Source organism: Acanthochromis polyacanthus, chromosome 16 (assembly GCF_021347895.1).
Source record: "Acanthochromis polyacanthus isolate Apoly-LR-REF ecotype Palm Island chromosome 16, KAUST_Apoly_ChrSc, whole genome shotgun sequence".
NCBI classification, from domain to species: domain Eukaryota; kingdom Metazoa; phylum Chordata; class Actinopteri; family Pomacentridae; genus Acanthochromis; species Acanthochromis polyacanthus.
In genome coordinates this window covers 1,209,147-1,231,687 of record NC_067128.1, presented here as the reverse complement: position 1 = coordinate 1,231,687, position 22,541 = coordinate 1,209,147, and the positions used below count along the sequence as shown (strand labels likewise).

The following is a 22,541-nucleotide window of genomic DNA, read 5'->3' as shown; positions in this document are numbered from 1 at the left end:
TTTCTAATGATGGGTCTTTAATTTGAGTGTTTTTTACTTACGGATGCCCAGTCCGCTGCTGGCGCTCATGGATCGGCCCGGCTCGGCCCGGTTCTTGGTGATGGAGGGGATGCTGACGGAACCGCTGAATCCTGCACGGCTCTCCTGAACACGGACGTTCTGGTTTAAGCACCCAGAAAGCAAACAAACACAGAGAACACAGAGTGCAGTGCAGGGAGAGGAGTGAGGACGGTGCACAGATACAAACACTACATGCTAAACACACACATGATCCACGCGTGATCTGAGTGTAAGAGACGGAACAAACAGGAAACGGCTCAGGTGAAGCGACATCAGAACGTTTTAGTGGACAGAGTGATGTGAGGACGAACAGTTCCAACATGTGACGGAACGTTCCAGGTTAGTTTAAAAACAGGAGACTTAAAAACATTCAGAGGTTTAAATGTGAGGTTTACCCACTACTGCACATGGATAAAGACATGATTATGCGTGATTCTGGAGGACCTTTAATGCTGTAATGTGTTTTTCTGTGTTGCTGATGTTGGGAAAATAAAATTGAAACATGCCATGTTCACTATTTTGATTTTGTTTTGTATTTAATACTATGCGGTTTACGAGGTTTAAATGTGAAGGAGAACAAACGTTCTCCATCAGGAGCTCCACTTTGGAACCTCCTGCAGAGTCTCTATCTTCTGTTAAATCACTTCTTAATCACTTCACTTTTAGCTTTGTTTAGTTTTAATGTTTTATTCGGTATTCTGTCCTGTTTATTCTGGTTTTATTTGACTTTTAGCTGCCTGCTTCTTTGCTGTGATGTCGTGTCTCTAATTGTTTTTTTTTTAATTTCTAACTTCTAACCCTCATTCTTGTTCTTCAGTTTAAAAAGTACCTTGTTCCTTTGTTGTTATCAGTGCTAATCTAGCTAATTATTCATTTAATTTACTGTCATTTTTACTATTTATTTTAACTGACGGCTCTCCTTTATCTTGTCTGATTGTTTCATGTTTTAACTGTAAAGCTCTTTGTGATGCTGCTCCTAAGGCTGCTATAAATAAAGCTATTCTTATTATATTACTGTAAACACCTTCCTCTGCTCAGATGTCAGTGTTAGCGTGCTGTGTGGCTAAAGGAAGGGAGGATGCAGAAACACACACATCTCAGACAGCATTTTTCCTTGGAACACATCAAAACACAAAGTTAGCATCATGTGTGAGACGAAGCTGCGTGTTCACAGGCGTGTTCACAGGCGTGTTCACAGGCGTACCATGGGCAGGTCCTTCAGGATCTGGATCCCGTCTCCTGGTCCCATGTGGGCCACGTGGTTGAAGTTGGTGGGATTAGAGATGAGCTTGTTCCTCATCTCTGGATCTCGCAGCATCTCTCTAAAAAACACAAACACAGGAGGAACAGATGGAGTAAACTAAGAGAGTCCAGCTCTCTGAAGGATGAAAACTTAGATTAGATTATTATCTAAGTATTAGATTATTTTGACTACTATAAAGTGTCTGTAATATTGTTTCGATTCCTCTACGTGCTCCTAAATGAAAACGTAGAAGTGGAAATGTTTTTTTTTGGGTCTATCTCCTGTCACAGTTTTTCCTCCACTCTGTGTATGATGACAGACTTTCTCCCTCAAACTAAAAGCAGTGATTTTAAAGCTGTTATTAACCAGTACAGGGTAAATACATCCATCCATTCTCTTCTGTTTATCCAGAATCGGGTCGTGGTTTTAGAAGACTAAACAGGTCCTTCCAGACCTCATTCTGCCCTTAAACTTAAATCGTATCTGTCAGACACTGCTCATATATTATATTATCGTGCCGACTTATGAGTCAAACGCGCCACCAATGTCCTCCAGCCATCCCGGTCCAACATGAGGCCAGCAAGCTCCTCCTTTATCGCGCCGGTGTGCAAACAAAGAGTTTTGAGATCGGAGAGCTTTTTTAATGTTGGCCTAGGTTCAAATAGTAGAAGATCTGAGATTAGCTGTTCTTTTGCGCGGAATGCGTGGCCAGCGAATTTCAACGTCCTCTTGGCAATGGTTTTGGCCAACGGCGGTATTAAGCCGTTGTCATAGAGGTAAGAATTTCGGACGTGCGCTGTCCAGTCCACGCTCTTGGCTGAAACACAGATAAATGTAGAGCTTTGCTGTCAGGTCAGCTCCTCTTCACCACCATGCTCCACGTTAATACAGGAACACGACACAGTCACCGGAAACGTTAGAAATTAGGACTAAACTTGATCAATTTTCCACAACAGAGCAAAATGTCTGGAAAACTTCAGGTGAACGCAGCGAAAGCTAAAAACTGGTGACCCAGAAAAGGCTCCTGGTGACAGTAAAGTTCTGTTCAGTTACAGTTCTGTGATCTCGGCTCGTCTACCTCCTCTGCTGGAGTCGCTCTTCTTCTGGCACCCTGAAGGAGAAGCGTCTCTTGTTGTTCATGCTGCGAACCATCTGCTTCCTGCTGTTGTCTGACGTCTCCGGGACGACGAGCTCATCACCCTCTGAAAGATCACAAACGGAGCCAGAGGCGTCTTTACCGAGCTTTTCTGTTTCAGTGACGTATGAAGAAAATAAACAGTGCAGCACAGAAAGAAAGTAATAAAAAAGAGTTCAAGAATTTAAGCCCTGCAATGACAACGAAGAGCAGATACAGCGTACATTCTGCTAAATTATCCTGGATGCAGACATTCAGCTCTTCCCTGCTGCACTGAGGAAGAAGGAAATGAAACGTATTCCTCAGAAATGTGAGGACACTGCTCGCTGTTACTGTGAATAAAAAGTGCTTTTATAGTCACAAAAGTGATACTGAAAAGAAAATGATTTAATTAGTAACGGCAATAATCCAGCATGGACAATAATCAGGATTAAAAATGAAAATAAAATTAAAACAAATGCTCTCTTATTCAACGAGTATGAAAAAGTTCCAACAGTCACTGATTCCTTTAAGCATCATTTTGGGCTGTTTTCTTACTGCAGAGGGTCTTAGAGGGAGATAATTTACTTTCTGCTCCATTCCAGTTACATTAAATTACTACATATAAAACTTGCAATTAAATTACTGCATTAAGCAGCTGAAAGTAGTTAAAGTTTGACCTGCCACAACATTAAACTGCTGCTTTAAGTTCTGCTGTCAGAAGCAACAAAACGATGGAATGTGACAGAGGAAACATCTGCTGTGAAACTCAAATATAAAATGCACATTTTACAGATAATATTAAGCAAAATTGTGAATGCGTCATTCAAACAAAGCGACAGTTCTTACCGGCCATCTTGTTTCTGAAGTAAATGAGCCGAACCGTCTCCAGCCCCAGCAGGTTCAGAGAGCCGTCCACGTTCAGAGGTCGCACCTGGAAACCAGAAATCTAACATCAGCAAACGCTCCTCAACTGTTAAACCATTTTACTCTGATAACGCAGAAAAATCTGTTGAATCATGTTGGATGGAAGAATAAGGGAGGTTACTGCAGGGAAGAACCAAACAGTTCACTTCATCCACCAGGTGGAGCCAGAGACGCCTCCGGTTCCGTCCACATTCACTGACCTTCTTCAGAGGGATGGTCTGAATCCACTCCATGGTGTTCACATCAAACACATCCACAGCGTTCTCACTGTACACCGACAGGTAGGGGGCGTTGTAGCCTGAAGGAGACAACACACAACCTCTAATTAGACACCACAGGTTTAATTCTGCCTCACTCTGAAGCTTTCATGTGTGTTACTGGATAAATAGTCAGTAGATAATTATCACACCAGCTACACTTTACCACGAGTTTATGTAAGAAGGTTTGTCAATCCTTTCTGCTTTTCTATATTTCTGCAAGAACAAAACTTAAAACACCCCCACATTCTCACTGAAGTCCACAAAGAAAACTATGAGGGAAATGAAAAGTCTGCACATATTTCTGCCTCTTATATTTCAGTAAAATTGGATCATTTCATCCAATAAATAAACAGCTAAGAGCGACATTTCTGTCTGAGCTGTTTAAATACAGCGGTGGAAAAAAGCTTTTGTACACCCTTAAAATTTTACAAAATCTCAAATATGACGGTGAAATATTTGTGGGGAAATCTCTTTTCTGTTTCAGACACAAACAAACACTAATGACACTTTTTTATTGTTTACAAGAAAAACTAACAAGACTAAATTCCACCAAAATGACCCAATGCTCAAAATGTCTTATTTTTATGGAACCAATCAGTTCTAAATGTTAATGGCTTTTTAAGGATTTATTTAGTATTATGGCTGTGTTTGTACTAAAAGAAATTAACACTTGAAGACTGAGCTAGATGGAATATTTCATAATATATGGGGAGTCTGAAAACTTTTTCCACCACTGCAGGTTCTCTTTATCTACTTCTAGAACTTGTGTGTAAATCTGCCGATGTCTCAGTTCGTATTTGTGCAGAAATATAGAAAATTCTACAATGGTTCTAAACTTTGGAGCCCCATCTCCAGCGTTAGTTTTAAATCTGCATCCACTCACAGGCAGCGTTGGGCACCGCCGGCCACATCAGCTCCTGCTGTCGTGACCTGCGGCCCTGTGAGTCCACGTACACCCCGATGGCGCTGAAGCACAGCAGCAGCTCTTTGCTGGAGATCTCCACGGCACAGAGGGCGTCCAGGCCCTGCTGAGGGATGAAGGCCAGGGTGTGGTCCTCATGATGCAGCAGGCTGACCGGAGACGTGTCGCCGTGGACGCTGAGGAGGGTTCAGAGGTCACAGTAAATAAACTAAGAATCATATTTAACTAAAGGAGCATCTTTACTGTACTTTAATATACAGGAGGTCCTCTGTTTACGGCATCCTCGACCGACAGCGTTTCATCGTTACATCAGAACTGATTACATGGAACTAGTTGATGGGCGGATGAATACGTCGTCACACGGTGCTATCAGACGTCTTTGTTTCCATTCTCTGGTTGTACTCCACCTTGGATTGTGCTGCATACTCTAACTTTTTACCTTCATTATGGCTCCCAGCGTAAGTCAGACTCTTCTGATGCTGGAAGAAAAAGAAAGTCGTCTCCATGGAAGTGAAATTAGACAGAATAAAACGCTGGGAACAGAAACACCGACCAACATAGGTCAAGATGTAAAAACAGGTCAACATGTTGTAGCGACCCTCTGTGATGAATGAGTGAGACTTTATCTGGTTCTCTGCTGGTTTATTGAACCTTCACACAGGATACTGTGGGTTGTAGCCAACGCCAGAAGAACTAGAAAAACCCATAACTTAGCTCCAGAATAACTAGAAAAACCCCATAACTTAGCTCCAGAACAACTAGAAAAACCCCATAACTTAGCTCCAGAATAACTAGAAAAACCCCATAACTTAGCTCCAGAATAACTAGAAAAACCCCATAACTTAGCTCCAGAACTAGCTGCCGTTCCCAGCTCTCTCTACTGCTGACTCTCAGCCAATCAGAGGTGAGCTAACTAAACATGGCACGTTCACTGACATCAGGTAAATCTGGAACTGAACAATAAACACTGAAACCTCAACATCAACAACAACATCAGTCTGTTACAATGTTCTGTTATCTTCTAGTAAAATGATTCATACATAAATGAAAGTCGTTGGTATTCATGACTTTATGAAGAACTGATGGATGTCGTGATGAACGGAACGGATTTGTTTACATTTTCATGGAGTTCCGACTTGCGGTGAAAATCAACTTACATAGATCAGTAGAAACAGAACTCTGCTGTAAGTGGAGGACCTCCTGTATACCGATAAATGACCGACATGTGTCCTACCTGTAGCGCATGAATCCGGACTGATAACCCACACAGAGGCGTTCACTGAGCAGACCCATCCACTGGACCGGTCCTGGAGCCTGCAGCTCCCGCAGCCGACGGTGACGTCCTTTACTCTTATTCACCTACAAGGTTGGAAAAAATTGTTTTCAGCAGATCATATGAATCAAATTAAAGTTAATGACATGGTTGGCTGGAGCAGAATGTTCCAGCAATGAGCAGACAGTTCATCATTTGATACTACACACAGAAACAGCTGTGTGTTCTCTGACCTCGTAGCAGATGATCTGTCTCTTCATGGCCACACAGAGGCAGGTGAGGGAGCCGTTTCGGACCGGACCGGACACAACGGTCTGGCAGCCTTTGGTCTCTGCCAGCTTGTAGGACTCGGTCTCGCGGCCGTCCAGCGCCTGCGTGGGGAAGAGGCGGACGTGGCGGTTCCTGCCGGAGATGACGGCCAGCAGCTGCTCCTGGGGGATCAGGTCGATGTGGTGGACCTTCTTGTTGTCTCCCACCCGGATTATTTCTGCAGACGGAGGGAGAGTGAAGGAGTGAGTGAGGAAAGCCCACTTCCTCAGGCACAAAACCAGAGAAGCTGAACACAGAGGAGAAAATGCTGCGTTACCGTCTTTGGTGACATGGATGACAAACAGGCCTTCCTCGTTGCCCAGGGCGACACGCTCATGATCTGAGGGCAGAAACAAACGAGGAAGATGAGGGGATACAGAAGGACATTATGTAGAGAAAACGTCCTGATGCGTTTCTATTTTCAAAACACGGCAATAATCAGAACTGCTGCACCCAGAAGCAAACAGAAAAAAGCAGCTCCTTCTGGAACAGACAAGAAGCCGTTTATCTCTGAGATAATGACGAGATAAAAAGAGAGCATGCATATCTGGGATCTTGATTTGCAGAGGCATATTTCAGTCGGTAGCTCCTGTAGTTTTTTAGTGTGTTCTGTGAAGCCCACCTATGATAGCAGCAGACTGGGTGGTCTTGATGAGGGGCAGGGTGCTGTCGTACGCCTCCTTGGGGACGTAGACGAAGCGCTCCTTCAGCTTGTTCTTCTTCAGGATGCGGTGGAGCTCGTTGAGGAGGCCCACCCACTTGTTCCTCTCCTGGTCGCTGTCGGCCAGGATCAGGATGGAGGGTTTGTGGCTGCTGGAGGGGGAGAGCTGGGACGCCGTGACCTGAGGAGAGAGCAGGGAGAGCTCAAATTATAGGCTTTATTTTCACGTCTTAAGGCCTCTCTACACTGTGTGGTTTTAACAGTCTGATAAGTCCACAGTTTGCTCCACTGTACAATTCAATTCAACTTTATTTATATAGCGTCAATTACAGTCAAATTGTCTCAAGACGCTTTACAGAACCCATATGCCTGACCCCCAGAGCAGCCCAAAGGCGACAATGGCAAGGAAAACACCCTTTTAACCCTTTAAGCTTCAGTGTACCGCCGGCGGTACACCTACTAATTTGCATAGGAATTTCAAGAATGTCCGACGGCTGCAAACGCGATTATACAAACGCTATACGCCGATGGAAAGCTTAGATTCTCATGAATCCGCCGGTATAAACCACTTTCAGATGTGATTACCACAGCGGGTGAGAAAAACACATTTGTCCGACAAAACAAATATTCATCCATCCGTTCTCTATACACGGCTTCAACGCACACAGCGCGACTCACATTTCCGGGTTTATTATTACACACAAAAAAAATATTCCACAAAAAACGGCCATAATCCAACCTTTTACATCAGATGATACAAGCCAGTAAACTATTTTGTCCAAAACATGTCCTGAAGTCAGTATAAAATCCCCGAATCGGTCGTTTTCAAGGAAATGCACCTCCCGATGCACGTCCAATATTCCCCGTATTTTTCGTAATTTTTTTTATTTAAAAATAGAATATTAGCGATTTTTTTGTACTGAAAACGGCTGGAAATGACTGAAGCTTAAAGGGTTAACAGGGAAGAAACCTGGAGCAGAACCCGGCTCTATATAGGGGGGACCCATCTGCCTGCTGGCCGGGGGGGTTGAGAGGGACAGAGGAGGGCAAGGGGGAGGGATGGGAGGAGAGGGAGGGGTGGGAAAGGAAGGAAAACACAACACACATTTGGATACATGTATGACAGGATATGTGACACAGACAAAGTATAAGCTAACATTGAAAACTGACTCATAGTTTACTCTGATGATGCACGACATGAATCTAAGAATATTTGGACACGCTGTGAAGTTTGCTCTGTGCAGATTAAAGATGAAAATGCAGCTGGATCTCAGCCTACGATGTACGTGAGTCCACATGAACGAAGAATAAAAGAATCCTCAGCGTGCACCGTCCATCCATGAGAAATAAACAACCTAAGCATGTAATTCCACCGCTACATGCTTCCATGCTTTGTCCGGTTGTGGTACGAGCTGGAGGACACGTTAAAAAGTTTTTTAATTTTATTTAATTTTTGCCAATTTATCAATTTGAAATTCCAAGTCAATAACAAATGCTCTCAGACTTCTATATGCAAACTCTCTGAAAATATTGTTGTTCTTTTCCAGGGACAAATCCACACTTGAAGACATAAAGTACCAAGAAATGCTTGTTGAGATGCAGCAAAACCCTGAAATGAACTCACTCTGAATATGCAGGGGATGTCCTTGCGGCTGGCGTGGATGACGTCTGAGGCCAGGACAGAACTGACAGAAAACTCCTCATCCCTGGAAGACAGATCAGACGTTAGACATGTGAAGGACGACGACACGTTCAACCATTTCAGATTCCACTTCATAACAATGCAATGAGCACATTTCCAAGGCTGCAGTCGAGGACAAACATGATGCAGCATTAGACTGTGATGTCATTAGTTTGACTCCATGGTAACATCTTCTACTGGCGAGGAAAGAAACATTCTGGACAGAAGGCTCAGCTGGAAATCCAAGTAGAAGTATTGATTAGAGCTGCAGCTGATGATTATTTATGTCCATTACCGCTTCATTTACAGTCCATCCAGGAAGTCGATCACAACAATTAACGCAAATTCAACCACTCTCCATGAATTCTGAGCCAATTTCATCCAATCACTTTTCTGCAACTTTGTCCCGCCTCCCATGAGTTCCACCAATCACAGCAGATCTAAATCTAACACACGTACATCACTGAATTCACTTCCTGTTTCTGGTGTGAAGATGCAGACATGTCCCATTCTAAAGTCTCTCATTTACCAACAAAAATTACTGCTGAAAAAACTATTCCCTGATGTTCTTCACCAAAGCAGAGCTAAACTGTTTTACACCCGTGAAGTATTGTGGTGGAAAACAAACGAAAACCATCGACTGACAAACACTTTTCTACTGACAGATGTGTGTGTGTGGAAATGGGTTGGAGCGTTAAAGAATTAATTTGGGAAGAAATACTGTCAATCAAAATGTTGAAACATGTTCGAAAAACTTTACAGCAACTGTCACTGTCTCCTGCAATTTCACAGGAACAAATACGCTCAAACATCACAACTTACATCGCAACCTTTTAGAAAAGCCACAAAATCCTGGAGGGACCTAATGTTTTTCTGTTTTTTATTTGACTAAATATTTGGGAAAATGCTCCTTTTAGTTTCTCAAGCCCAAGATAAAGCCTTCATAAGTCTTATTTTATCTAAAACCCAAAGATATTCATTTCACTGCTGTAGAAGACAAAGAAAAGTGAAGCTACAATTAGAATTTCTTTTGCTTATGAATAAAAACAACATATAATTTCATCTCTGGCATGTTCAGAGGAGCTGCTCTTACCTCATATCTATGACCTGGCTGACTACCACACTCGGCTGCGTTGCTTTTCCTTCTCCCAGCTCGTAGAGGAACAGTTTGAAGTCACAGACCACAGCCATCGCTCTCTGCCAGCCTTTCTTCACACCTGTCGGTTTGGGAACCTGCAACAGAAACACGTTCGAGTTTAATGACATGATAAGAAACCTCAAGTCCAAACACGGTTTCTGACAATCTCTCTGCTATGAACGGTAGAAACAGAACTAATATTTGGGCGTTTAGATTGATAAGAAAGTCACTTTTAGATATCGTGTGTCGGCACCGGTGACTAAATCATGTCCAACATTTGGCGCTTTGCTACAAATCATTTTTCCACTGCTGTGTAGGAGAACACTTTCTTTAATCAATCCTGGATTCTGCTGACATCTCACACATGCATCAGCAGCAGATCTTAAGCTCCTGGATGCTGTTTATCACCCAGATTTATTACTGACGATGGTTTTAACACTCATCACTGTGAGCTAAGCTGCTCTCCCTCTCTGTAAGGCTGATAGACGGTGAGTTTTATTTATTTATGAGGCTCTTCTTAGCACTGACATCACCTCATTACTGTGTTTTAATGTGGGCCCAGTGGATCACACTGCAGGAGCTGTTTGTACTGAGTATTTACTGTGCATCTGCAACATGGAATAATGTGCAAAAGAATCTAGTTTAGAATTCATTTGACTTCCAGCTCAGGGTTCCCACTGAAAATTGAAAACTAAATTCCAGGACTTTTCCAGGATATTCCAGGATAAAAATCATCCAATTTCCAGGACTTTGAACGGAATTTCTGAAACAATTTTCTCATACAAACTAATCTTTCTGGCCTCCTCCACCCCTTACGGCCAGCCGATTCCACCCACTTTATTATACTATACAGTCTACCTGTGTTAGATAACAATATTAAAGTGTCAGGTAAAATACCAACTACAAAAATTCAGCAAAATTATTGTGCTTTAGATGCTATTTCAGCAGAACAGAAAGCAGACCACCATCTTTCCAGAGTCATGCACCTGTAAATGTGATTCGTTGCACCTGTAATTACGATTTTGTGAATGTGTATTTTTGTGTTGTATTTGTGGGAAGAAAAAAATCGACACATACAAGAAATTATTTTACAAGTACACAACTCATAGAGTGTGGGAAATCAGACTTGATGATACACATACAAATTCAATGTACACATACAAATTCAATGTACACATACAAATTCAATGTACACATACAAATTCGATGTTACAGGTGCTCAAACATTTTGCACCTGAAATACCTCCATAGTTTCTTTTCCAGTTTCAGATTTTCATCTGCCTTCTCAGACACCTTCTCAGACCCAGTTTTTTCGTGCAGCTGTTGTCTTAATGCAATGCGCATTATTATATATATATATATATATATATATATATATATATATTTTTTTTTTTTTTTTTTTAAAAGGGGCAAAAGAGGGCACTTTTCAATATGAGGCAAAAAGGGCAGGGGCTGAAGCCCCCTTTAGGTCTATGTGTGCACGTGCATGGCTGCCATAGACATGTGATAGGGGCAGACATGACACACTGTAGAATACTGAGCACAACCAACATCCATGCAACACTGAATTCAAGGACTTTCAATGACTTTTTTAGCTGATAATCCTAATTCCAGGACCACCTGATTTGTGGCAGTATTTCAGGACTTTTCCATGACTTTCCAGGATCACTTTTTTTCCAGGACTTTTCAGAATTTTCAAGGACCGTGGGAACCCTGCCAGCTACTCTGGTTTAAGATGACTTGTTTGTTTTTAAAACTTCAGTGCACTAATTAATGTCTTTATTTAACTAATTTTGCCTTTTATAAATCGACTGTTACCTACGTTTACTTGTTCTCGCACTCAGCTACGCTGTAAATCAAGCCTTCATCAGTGGATGAACTCAGAGTTAAAGTGTCCACTAAGAACCACATTTCATGTTTCAGGTGTGTGAGTATAGAGGACAGTGGGGATTTGGTTTTAGATTCAATCAGCAGAAACCAGTGAGCGTCTGGAGGTCACTGAATGTTGTTTTTAGCTGCACTCACCCTGACGTGGCCTTCATTACGCCGTACCGATGCCCCTCTGGGGGTCGATGCCCAGCGGACCCTTTGGTCTGGTCCTGGGGAACCGGACACACGGCCTGGAGCTTTGTCCGCACACGTCACATGGCAGGAGAAATTACACACTGGACACCAGGAGGAGACAGGAGGAGACAGGAGGAGAGAGAAGGAGAGAGAAGGAGACAGGAGGAGACAGGAGGAGAAAGGAGGAAACAGGAGGAGACAGGAGGAGAAAGGAGGAGACAGGAGGAGAAAGGAGGAGACAGGAGGAGACAGAAGGAGAGAGGAGGAGACAGGAGGAGAAAGGAGGAGACAGGAGGAGAAAGGAGGAAACAGGAGGAGAAAGGAGGAGACAGGAGGAGAAAGGAGGAACAGGAGGAGAAAGGAGGAGAAAGGAGGAGACAGGAGGAGAAAGGAGGAGACAGGAGGAGACAGAAGGAGAGAGGAGGAGACAGGAGGAGAAAGGAGGAGACAGGAGGAGAAAGGAGGAAACAGGAGGAGAAAGGAGGAGACAGGAGGAGAGAGGAGGAGACAGGAGGAGAAGGAGGAAACAGGAGGAGACAGGAGGAGACAGGAGGAGAAAGGAGGAAACAGGAGGAGAAAGGAGGAGAAAGGAGGAGACAGGAGGAGAAAGGAGGAGACAGGAGGAGACAGAAAGAGAGAGGAGGAGACAGGAGGAGAAAGGAGGAGACAGGAGGAGTAGGAGGAAACAGGAGGAGAAAGGAGGAGACAGGAGGAGAGAGGAGGAGACAGGAGGAGAAAGGAGGAGAGAGGAGGAGACAGGAGGAGAAAGGAGGAGAGAGAAGGAGAGAAGAGACAGGAGGAGACAGGAGGAGACAGGAGGAAAGGAGGAACAGGAGGAGAATAGGAGGAGAAAGGAGAGCAGGAGTGAGACAGAAGGAGAGCGAGCAGACAGGATGAGAAAGCGGAGAACAGCGAGAGAAAGGGGAAACAGGAGGAGAAAAGGAGGATACAGTGAGAAAAGAGGAGAGAGGAGAGAGAAGAGAAGAGAGGAAGGTGAGACTAGGAGGAAGGAAGGGACGACAGGTAGGAGACAGTAGCGATCAGAAGGGATGAGAGGAGGAAAGGAGTGAAAAGGAGGAGACGAGGAGACCCAGGAGGAGAGAGAAGGAGAGAGGAGGAGACAGGAGAGAGGAAGGAGAACGAGGTAGGAGACGGAGAGACAGGAGAGACAGGGAGAGACAAGGAGGAGAGGATGAGAGAAGAAGGCGAATGAAGGAGAGAGGAGAACGGAGGACGATGAGAGGAGGACAGGTAGGATGACAGGAGGAGAACAGAGATAGGATGATGAGGAGGAGACCAGGAGGGAGAAAGGAGGAGACAGGATGGAGACAGGAGACGATGAGAAGAGAGAAGGAGACAGGACGCAGACAGGAGAGACAGGAGGAGAAAGGAGGAATACAAGGAGGAGAGAGGAAGGAGAAAGGAAGGAGGAAGAGAGAGGAGAGACAGGAGGAGCGAGGAGAGGAGGAGACAGGACGAGAAGGCGAGGAGAGAGGAGGAGAGAGAAGGAGAAGAGATCGAGAAGAAAGGAGGAGACAGGACGAGAGAGAGAAAGGAGAACAGAGGAGACAGTGAAGGAGACAGACAAGGAGAGAGGTAGGAGCACAGGCAGGAGAAAGCGAGGAAGACAGGAGGAAGAGGACGGAGACGGATGGAGAGAAAGGTAGGAGTACAGGAGATGGAGAAGGAGGCAGAGGGAGGGAGACAGGAGGAGAAAGGAGGAAAAGGGAGGAGACCAGGAAGAGAAAGGAGTGAGACAAGGAGGAGAAAGGGAGGAGACAGGGGAGAAGGGAGGAGAGAGGAGGAGCACAGTGAAGGAGAGAGGGAGGATACAGGAAGGAGAGAGATAGGAGAAGAGGGGAGAGAGGAGGAAGGAGCGGAGGCGAGACTCAGGGAGGAGAAAGGAGGAGACAGGAGGAGAGAGAAGGAGAGAGAGGAGACAGGAGGAGACAGGAGAGAAAAGGAGGAGAAAGGGAGGAGACAGGAAGAGACAGGAAGGACAGGAGAGACAGGAGGATGACAGAAGGAGAGAGGAGGAAACAGGAGGAGAAAGGAAGAGGAAGAGACAGGAGGAGACAGGAGGAGAGAGGAGGAGACAGGAGGAGACAGGAGGAGAAGGAGGAAAAGGAGGAGAAGGAGGAGACAGGAGGAGACAGGAGGAGAAGGAGACAGGAGGAGACAGGAGAGAGAACAGGAGGAGACAGGAGAGAGGAGAGAGGAGGAGACAGGAGGAGACAGGAGGAGACAGGAGGAGACAGGAGGAGAAAGGAGGAGACAGGAGGAGACAGGAGGAGACAGGAGGAGAAAGGAGGAGACAGGAGGAGACAGGAGGAGAGAGGAGGAGACAGGAGGAGACAGGAGGAGAGAGGAGGAGACAGGAGGAGACAGGAGGAGACAGGAGGAGACAGGAGGAGACAGGAGGAGAGAGGAGGACAGGAGGAGACAGGAGGAGAGAGGAGGAGACAGGAGGAGACAGGAGGAGAGAGAAGGAGAGAGGAGGAGACAGGAGGAGAAAGGAGGAGAAAGGAGGAGAAAGGAGGAGACAGGAGGAGAGAGGAGGAGACAGGAGGAGAGAGGAGGAGACAGAGAGAGAGAAGGAGAGAGAGGAGAGAGGAGGAGACAGGAGGAGACAGGAGGAGAAAGGAGGAGACAGGAGGAGAGAGAAGGAAGAGGAGGAGACAGGAGGAGACAGGAGGAGAAAGGAGGAGAAAGGAGAGACAGGAAGAGACAGGAAGAGACAGGAGGAGACAGGAGGAGACAGAAGGAGAGAGGAGGAGAAAGGAGGAGAAGGAGGAGAAAGGAAGAGACAGGAGGAGACAGGAGGAGAGAGGAGGAGACAGGAGGAGACAGGAGGAGACAGGAGGAGACAGGAGGAGAAAGGAGGAGACAGGAGGAGAAGGAGGAGACAGGAGGAGAGAGGAGGAGACAGGAGGAGAGGAGAGACAGGAGGAGAGGAGGAGGAGACAGGAGGAGACAGGAGAGAGAGGAGAGAGAGGAGGAGAGAGGAGGAGACAGGAGGAGACAGGAGGAGAAAGGAGGAGACAGGAGAGACAGGAGAGAGGAGGAGACAGGAGGAGACAGGAGGAGACAGGAGGAGACAGGAGGAAAAGGAGGAGACAGGAGAGACAGGAGAGAGAGGAGGAGAAGGAGGAGACAGGGGAGACAGGAGGAGACAGGAGGAGACAGGAGGAGAGAGGAGGAGACAGGAGAGACAGGAGGAGAGAGGAGGAGAGAGGAGGAGAGAGGAGGAGACAGGAGGAACAGGAGGAGAGAGGAGGAGACAGGAGGAGACAGGAGGAGACAGGAGGAGACAGATCAGTGGTCAATAAGAACTCCATCTTTACAACAATTAAACTGTTGGTGCAGATTAGATCTTTAATTTACTTTGGTTTCAAACTACATGAGTAAGAATCATTACAGTAAAAAAATCCCAGTAGGGATGGACTGATTATTGGCCAGCTGATGGTGCTGATGAACACTGTCACTAAGAGGTTTGTTTTGCCTCTTAGCTTGTGGCTAATGCTATATGGAGAACTGATAGCATCTTTCTAAGGTAAGACTAACTTAATCTGACAGATACGTCTCTCTATCTGAGACTTGAGAAGAAGCACAACCATCGCCACAATCAGAAAATTAACTACTTTCTCAAAGTATACGGACATGCTAACAGAGGTAGCCACAGATTACCTGAAACTGTGTCTGGAACAAATGATGCTTTAGGGTTTTGGTCTTAGTGGACGATAAAAACGACAGAACAGCGAAAGATTAACAGAACAGAGTGGAAGCGCAGGAGACAAAAGGTTTAATCTCAATGTATCGTCCTAAGATCAGGTGAAGGTCTGAGCTCATCGTTTCCAGTGTAAATATTCAGTCACAGAAATCATTATTATTGAAGAAGCCTAGTTATGAATGACAGGTTCCATATGTGGGTTATCTGTCTTTCTGTGTTGTTATCAGCCCTGAACACACACTAAGCAGACACATATCAGTCATTTCACAGCCGTGTTTTAATGGGGAGTTCCTTTCCTTACCTTCGCATGTACAACCTTGACGGATGAGTCCCACCATGAGGGAGGTGCACTGGTTACACTTGGTGGGCGTGTTGAAGGATTTCACTATAAACTGATGTGCTTTGGGCTGCAGAGGATGAGAATGAGAGATATGATCAGCGGTTATCAAGCACGATGCTGCAGTGAAGCGTGACTCCACAGAGAGACGTCCAACCTTAGGCGAAGAGCGTCCGATGCTGCCGTAGCCTCCTGAGCGCATGGTGGGGTCTGGACCGAACGAGGAGGGTGGTCTATCAACTGCAGGACGCAAAAAATCCAGCGGTGAGATTCAGGAGTTCACCTCAGCTTTTATTAGTTTAAAATCTGGTTAATAGTTGCCCAGGCCAAAGATTCCCAACAAGACAAAGCAAGAAATTCTGTGGCAGATTCCACAGGTAAAGGAGGAGGTGAAGGATTCTATGCTGATCACCCAGATGTGCAGATTCTGTGCAGATAATATGAGCTATAGCAGCAGCTAGATGGTTTTAACATGGACTATGAGCATTTTCTGCAGCACAGAGCTCCAAACAGGAGCCTGGTGTTCACTTCCTGCACCATGTTTAACCAGAGCTGGCCTCAGTGGGTTCTTTCTGACCAACGCCCTGCTGGTTCCTCACATTTCTCCGTTATTAAATCACCTTAAATTCACATCAGATGACCAACCGGACAGTCTGGTCTCTGTGAGTTCCAGAGTTTCAGCTAAACATGTCACTGAAAATGATAGTTTAAATATTTGGAAGTATTTCAGCCGTGTTCATTAACATGCCAAACATACGTGTAGAGTTTCAGGGAGGATTCTAAAGCCGAGGTGGTCGACGTTTCTCCTTAAGCCCTTTTGAAACCCAGCTGGCTAAAGTGAGGACGCCCCGTCATTAAGATAAGCTCATTTAACGAGTACTTTAGGCCTGAAATAGCAGAGCTTCCTATTGATAATCTGACCTCTATGGGCTTCCATGTACTAGCCATGGAGGGTGAACGTGAGCGGGGCTTGAGGTGGGATTTGGGGGTCATTCCCGAGACGGAGTGTTGGAGGGAGTGAAGTTATCCATAGAGTCCACCTGAGGAGAGAGAGGAGGGCCAGGAGAAGAGGAGAAAGGTCGACAATAAGAGAGACGATGAGTAAAGGGAGGAAGAACAGGAGAAGAGAGAGAGGGGAAAAGAGACGATGTTAGCTAAAACATACATGAAGATCGATACGGCAGCATCATGCTAACAGAGGAGGACAGCACCGAATACACAACAGAACACAATAAAGAGATACCGTGGTGGAGAAATGCGCCGTCACAGCTACAGGAGGAAAACCGACCACTAATTATTGCTCCCCACATCCCAGCCCACTGAAACACCACAAGCTTAAACATGCACGGCCATTCACAAAGAAGAAGAACAAGAAAACAAAACACGAGGACATCAGGTAGCAGCATCACAATATCAATAAAGTCCAAACAGAAAGAATCCCCGGCCATGCAACCAGACAGCCGCAGTAAAACACACATGGAGGACATCTGTGGCGATGCTTACACGTCTGCCTTTGCTAGTCGGACCGACGGACGGCGAGCGCTTCAGAGGCAGGAGGAGAGACAGAGATGAACGTCAGAAAGGATTTAACAAAAGCTGACAACAAATATCCAAACAGACTGAGGGAGGAGCATGAGGAGGTGTTACAGGAGGACAGTGCTTCCCAACCTGCAGCACAACAAGCTCAACATGGAGGGATTTATTAACCTGTAGATCACCTGAGAAGCTGTCTGTCTTTGCTATCAGCTGTTTACCTGTGTAGAACACTGGGTGGTAATGAGTCATTCTGGTTTCAGTACATTTACTGACAGTCACAACAATCTGAAATCCTTCCTTCTATGGACTTCTCTAATAACCAAAGCAGTTTCTGGATCTTTGTTATTTTTTTTACTCTCAGTGGGTCTAAGTAATTTTCCTGCATCTCTATGGAATCAGAACAACCATGACTGGAAGTAGAGGAACTCAACATTTCAGTTCCTCTACTTCTTTTGTGCAGAATAATACAGTTTTAAGGTCAGAAATCATAGGAAAGAAAATATAAATGCGTTTCTGACGATACGTTTGCAAAATAGAAAAAAATTGAACTTATTTATTTTAACCCTGTAAGACACAAATATATAAAAAACATGAGCAAAAAATGTATATATTAATTACATATATAAACAAAAAATATGTATATATATGTATGTATATTTATAAACCTAAATATAAAAAATAAAAAATAGAAATAACATATAAACCCAATATAGAAGAAAATGAGTAAAAAAATGAAAAAATATAAAAGAAATACAGAAAAAAAATGGTAAAAATAATATATATATATATCTATATATATATATATTATATATATATATATATATAATATATATATTAATTATGCTAATAATAATACAATAATATATACAATAATATATATATCATTTATATTATATATATTGTAATAATATATGATATATATTATTGCATTAATATATACAAAATAAATATACATAAAAATTGTAAAAATTGCTTATTTTTTTCTGTATTTCTTTTATATTTTTTCTTTTTGCTCACTTTCTTCTATATTTGGTTTATATATATATATATATATATATATATATATATATATATTATATATATATATATATATATAATATATAATATTTCTAAAAATAATATTTTAAAAACATAAAATTGATGTTGATTTGGGTTTACAGGATTAATCTTTTTCAAGTTCCTGCAGATGCTGACCTACATACGATAGATTTATGAATATCTGCTCCAGTGTCTCTTATTTCCCCACCTTTGTCTCTTTAGCTTGTATCAATATCTGCTGTTTAAACACCGTCTCAAACTGTTCATCACACATGATTAGTTCAAGGACTGATAGAAAGCTGAAAAATCTGACAATTCTTTCTCTTTTTTCTAGTTTCTGGCTGATAAATGGTGACATTGTTTTCCATGTTTTAAAGAAAACATGACATTTAAAGGCAGGCTGTGCGGTTCAGACTGTTAAATCACTATTTCTATATTCCGGTTGAGTTAATTGAATCTTTCCTGTCCCAAGCATCACTTGGTGGCTCAGATAAAGCTGGTTGGGAAGCACTGCTTTAAAATACTGTTTGTCCACGAAGGTTTAACTGAGGACAGATCTGGATGGATGGATGGAAGGATGGATGGATGAATGGATTGGATGGATGAAAGGATGGATGGATGGATGAATGAAGGATGGATGGATGGAAGGATGGATGGATGGAAGGATGGATGGATGAAAGGATGGATGGATGGAAGGATGGATGGATGGAAGGTGGATGGATGGATGGAAGGATGGATGGATGGATGAATGGATGGATGGATGGATGAAAGGATGGATGGATGAAAGGATGGATGGATGGAAGGATGGATGGAAGGATGGATGGATGGATGGATGGATGAATGGATGGATGGAAGGATGGATGGATGGATGGATGGAAGGATGGATGGATGGATGGATGGATGATGGATGGATGAAGGATGGATGGGATGGAAGGTGGATGAAGGATGGATGGATGGATGAAGGATGGAGGATGAAGGATGGATGGATGGAAGATGGATGATGGAAGCGATGGATGGATGATGGATGATGGATGGATGGAGGATGAATGGAGGATGGAAGGATGGATGGAGATGGAAGGATGGATGGAAGGATGGATGGATGGAAGGATGGAAGGATGGATGGAGGATGGATGGATGGAAGGATGGACGGATGGATGATGGATGGATGGATAGATGGATGGATGGATGGGTGGATAGATGGATGGGTGGATATGGAAATAACACACATGGTGAAGGGGAGGGAGCAGCTTGGAATGTCAGTATGGAGCACAGTAACAACTCAGGTTCTGTCTGAATAATGAAAAACAACATTTAACAGTAAATGAAGGATAGAAATAAAATGGTTCTATTTAGTCCTAGCACTAAAAAAGCCAAAGTAGAGGCCTAAAAACACACTGCAAAAATGTCCACTGTAACAAGCGTTATGGTTTAATTAGAGAAGCTTCTTATTTTCTTAAAGCAAAGACAAATTCATCTTTAAGAAAGATAAGATTAATTCCTTGTTAAATGACATTTTTCCAGTTGATCCACACATCTACGCTGTCCTTCTCTTCTAGTATTTATTCTACATGAACATTCACACACACGGTTCTCCACCTGACCAGGATAAACTTACATCTCCCAAAACTCAATTAAAGAAGATGAGGATGAGGAATAAGAGTCCTGATGTGGCAGAAAGTGAAGCAAGAAAAAACAACCAAACAGATAAAACAAAAATAAAGACATAGAAAAAAATCATGTGAAGAAAAATAAGAAAGATGTAAGTGTTTAATTACAGGCTGACATAGAACTTACATCAAACTGATCGAGGGCCGAGGTGGGGGCGTTGAGGAACGCCAAGAAGGAATTCTGGGAATCCTGGTGCTTGACACCTATAGACACAGAACAAATAACACAGTGGTGGATAAGAAGGTGAAATTAAACACATCAAAGGCTGACTTAAACAGAAGGAGTCACAGGACTGTTTCCAGGAGCGGAGTGGGTTCATACGACCTCAGCAACAATACACCTCCACCAACACAGCACATGATTCATTCCTCCAGTGTGGGGCTGACGTAAAACCCTCTGATGGACGTAAAACCCTCTGATGGACGTAAAACCCTCTGATTGGGTTCGTTGATTGTCGCAAAAAGCCCTCCTTCACTCAGATAATCTTTCTGCTTCAGAACGTTTTCAGAGCGTTTATTTAGCCAAAGCGCAGAATGTACAGAGAGAAGAAAGCATCACATAGAAGATCACTGAAAAGAATAAAAAGCAATGCAGAAGTTTAACGACTGCAGGGATGCATCCAAAATGACATTATATTTGCACTTTAAGTCCACTACAAGAAACGTCTGATGTTCTCTGCTACTATGTAGAAAAACACGCATAAATATGCGCATGGAATCAGTGAGCGGCCAAATGAGTAAGAAAACACCTGGAAATCCAGTAAAATGCATCATACGTAGTAAATAAAAACATCATTTGTGTATGATTGTTGCGTTTACCTCGTCGTAGCCGCAGCTCCTCCGTCTCCTTTTTCAGCCGATCGATCTCAGCCAGCAGATCCTGGTTTTTACTCTCCACCTCCTGCAGTTTACTGGTGGATCAGAGGCAATAATTTAGCAGATTCTGTTCAGCAGTAGTGTTCCGTTAATCCTCAGCTACTGAACTAAACCGTCCGTACCATTCTGTGGAAATGCTGTTGGCCTTGACTTTGTTCAGCTCGTCCTGGATGCCTCTGCTTGGCTCTGATCTCAGTGTCCAAAGCCGACTGCAGCTCCAGACGGGCCGACATGTCCAGCTTGGCGAACGTCGCATCTTCCGGGCATGTCCTGAGATGGGAACAAGAAAAAAGAGCTAAACTTAACCAGAACTTTAACAGCAAGAACCAGGAGTGAGACACAAATAAATCAACTATCATTGCATGACATGTTTTTTAAGATAAGACAAAAGGGTTTAAATCCCCAAGAACGTACGATGCATGACAGAAACTAGAAATAAGTATGCTAAAATAAGACTAGAGCCGCAGGTGCACTAACTTTACAGTTCCTAATCAGAAACGCTCGCCTATCAGCGGCAAAAGCATTTACAAGGTTAAATCTGCAGCAGATGGGCAGCAGCAGTCGTGTGTTTATCTCACCGTGGCTCTTGCTCCCAGGCTGGTGTTTCTTAATCCCTCCAGCTCTTCTGTCATCTTAGTGGCCAGAGCCTGCAGGTAGCCTCGAGCATCCTTCTCATCACTCACCTGCATCAAACACACACACACAGATAACACACATTAGCATCACAAAGATCTGCTCTCACCCGTAACCTTTAAAACTGAACCTAAAAACAACCAAAGACTGTGGATGGTATCTCCAGACACTGAGCATGTGCATTTTATTGCACAGTACACTATGTATGACTGAGTAGTGATAAAGTCTTGAAACTTGAATCACTGTGTCCCTTTTCCTCATGTAGTCCCCTGTTTTTGCCACCATGGGGACAGCACTGATCACTAAAATACTTCAAGCATAGTTTCCAGGCTCCACATTTGTGCATGCATGTTGGGAATGTGTGTGTGTCTCTGCGTGTACTGTGTGTTGTGAGTGTGTGTGGTATGTGGACTATGCGGAGACTTCAGGCTCGTCCAACAGGAGGAGGCCGAGCAGCTGGCGAGGGTCAGCTGCAATGGGAAAGTGATGCTGAGAGGGAGGGAGGGTCAAGCAGCTCTACGATCTTAGAGGTATGTGAGAAATGCTGTAGTTTTACCGTTCAGAGGAACCCGACACGCTACTAGAAACATGTGTGGTGTGTGGTTGGGTGTGTGTGTGTGTGTGTGTGTGGTGTTGGTTGTGTGTTCAGTGATGTGGGTGTGATCTTGTTCGTGTGTGCTTTCTTTCACTTTGTGCTGTACAATCAGGCGGGAAGTGCGGTGCCTCAGCATGCATTCCAGGACATGTGAGAAGTAACTGTGGGCATCGTGTTTCGCTTCTTTGATTGTGTTTCTCACCACCTTGGATGATTTCTTGTCGATCTGGGCCTTGCCAGGTCGAGCGATCGTGCTCTCTTCTTATCGGCCAGCTCCCTCATTCTCGTCCTCTCATGCTGCCGCTGGTTGGAGCTGCTTACATTCCTCATAAACATTCGCCGGTTCAGACTGCAGGAAATCCCGAGGTCCACATTAAACATGCTACTATAATGTGTTATCGTCCAAAAAGGAGCTGATGGTTGTAGAAACTCCATACTGTGTGATGAGTCTAACAGTTGCTGTGAGGCTGTGAAGGG

The 22,541-nt window shown here is 44.1% G+C and overlaps 1 protein-coding gene across 1 annotated transcript in view; it reads right to left on the bottom strand.

The window, feature by feature from the left end:
• Positions 1-22,541, bottom strand: part of cdc42bpab (CDC42 binding protein kinase alpha (DMPK-like) b) — a 124,936-nt gene that overhangs the window by 9,988 nt on the left and 92,407 nt on the right. Inside the window, 27 exon segments of the mRNA XM_051937024.1 lie at positions 42-159; positions 1,265-1,382; positions 2,382-2,505; positions 3,267-3,351; positions 3,545-3,642; positions 4,488-4,702; positions 5,761-5,885; positions 6,033-6,286; positions 6,386-6,448; positions 6,731-6,950; positions 8,394-8,475; positions 9,544-9,683; positions 11,614-11,631; positions 11,633-11,677; positions 11,679-11,708; positions 11,710-11,753; positions 15,684-15,789; positions 15,877-15,959; positions 16,641-16,659; positions 16,712-16,759; positions 17,223-17,261; positions 20,088-20,164; positions 20,780-20,871; positions 20,959-21,011; positions 21,013-21,091; positions 21,093-21,106; positions 21,415-21,529. Of these exon segments, the coding sequence (XP_051792984.1) occupies positions 42-159; positions 1,265-1,382; positions 2,382-2,505; positions 3,267-3,351; positions 3,545-3,642; positions 4,488-4,702; positions 5,761-5,885; positions 6,033-6,286; positions 6,386-6,448; positions 6,731-6,950; positions 8,394-8,475; positions 9,544-9,683; positions 11,614-11,631; positions 11,633-11,677; positions 11,679-11,708; positions 11,710-11,753; positions 15,684-15,789; positions 15,877-15,959; positions 16,641-16,659; positions 16,712-16,759; positions 17,223-17,261; positions 20,088-20,164; positions 20,780-20,871; positions 20,959-21,011; positions 21,013-21,091; positions 21,093-21,106; positions 21,415-21,529 (2,504 nt within the window).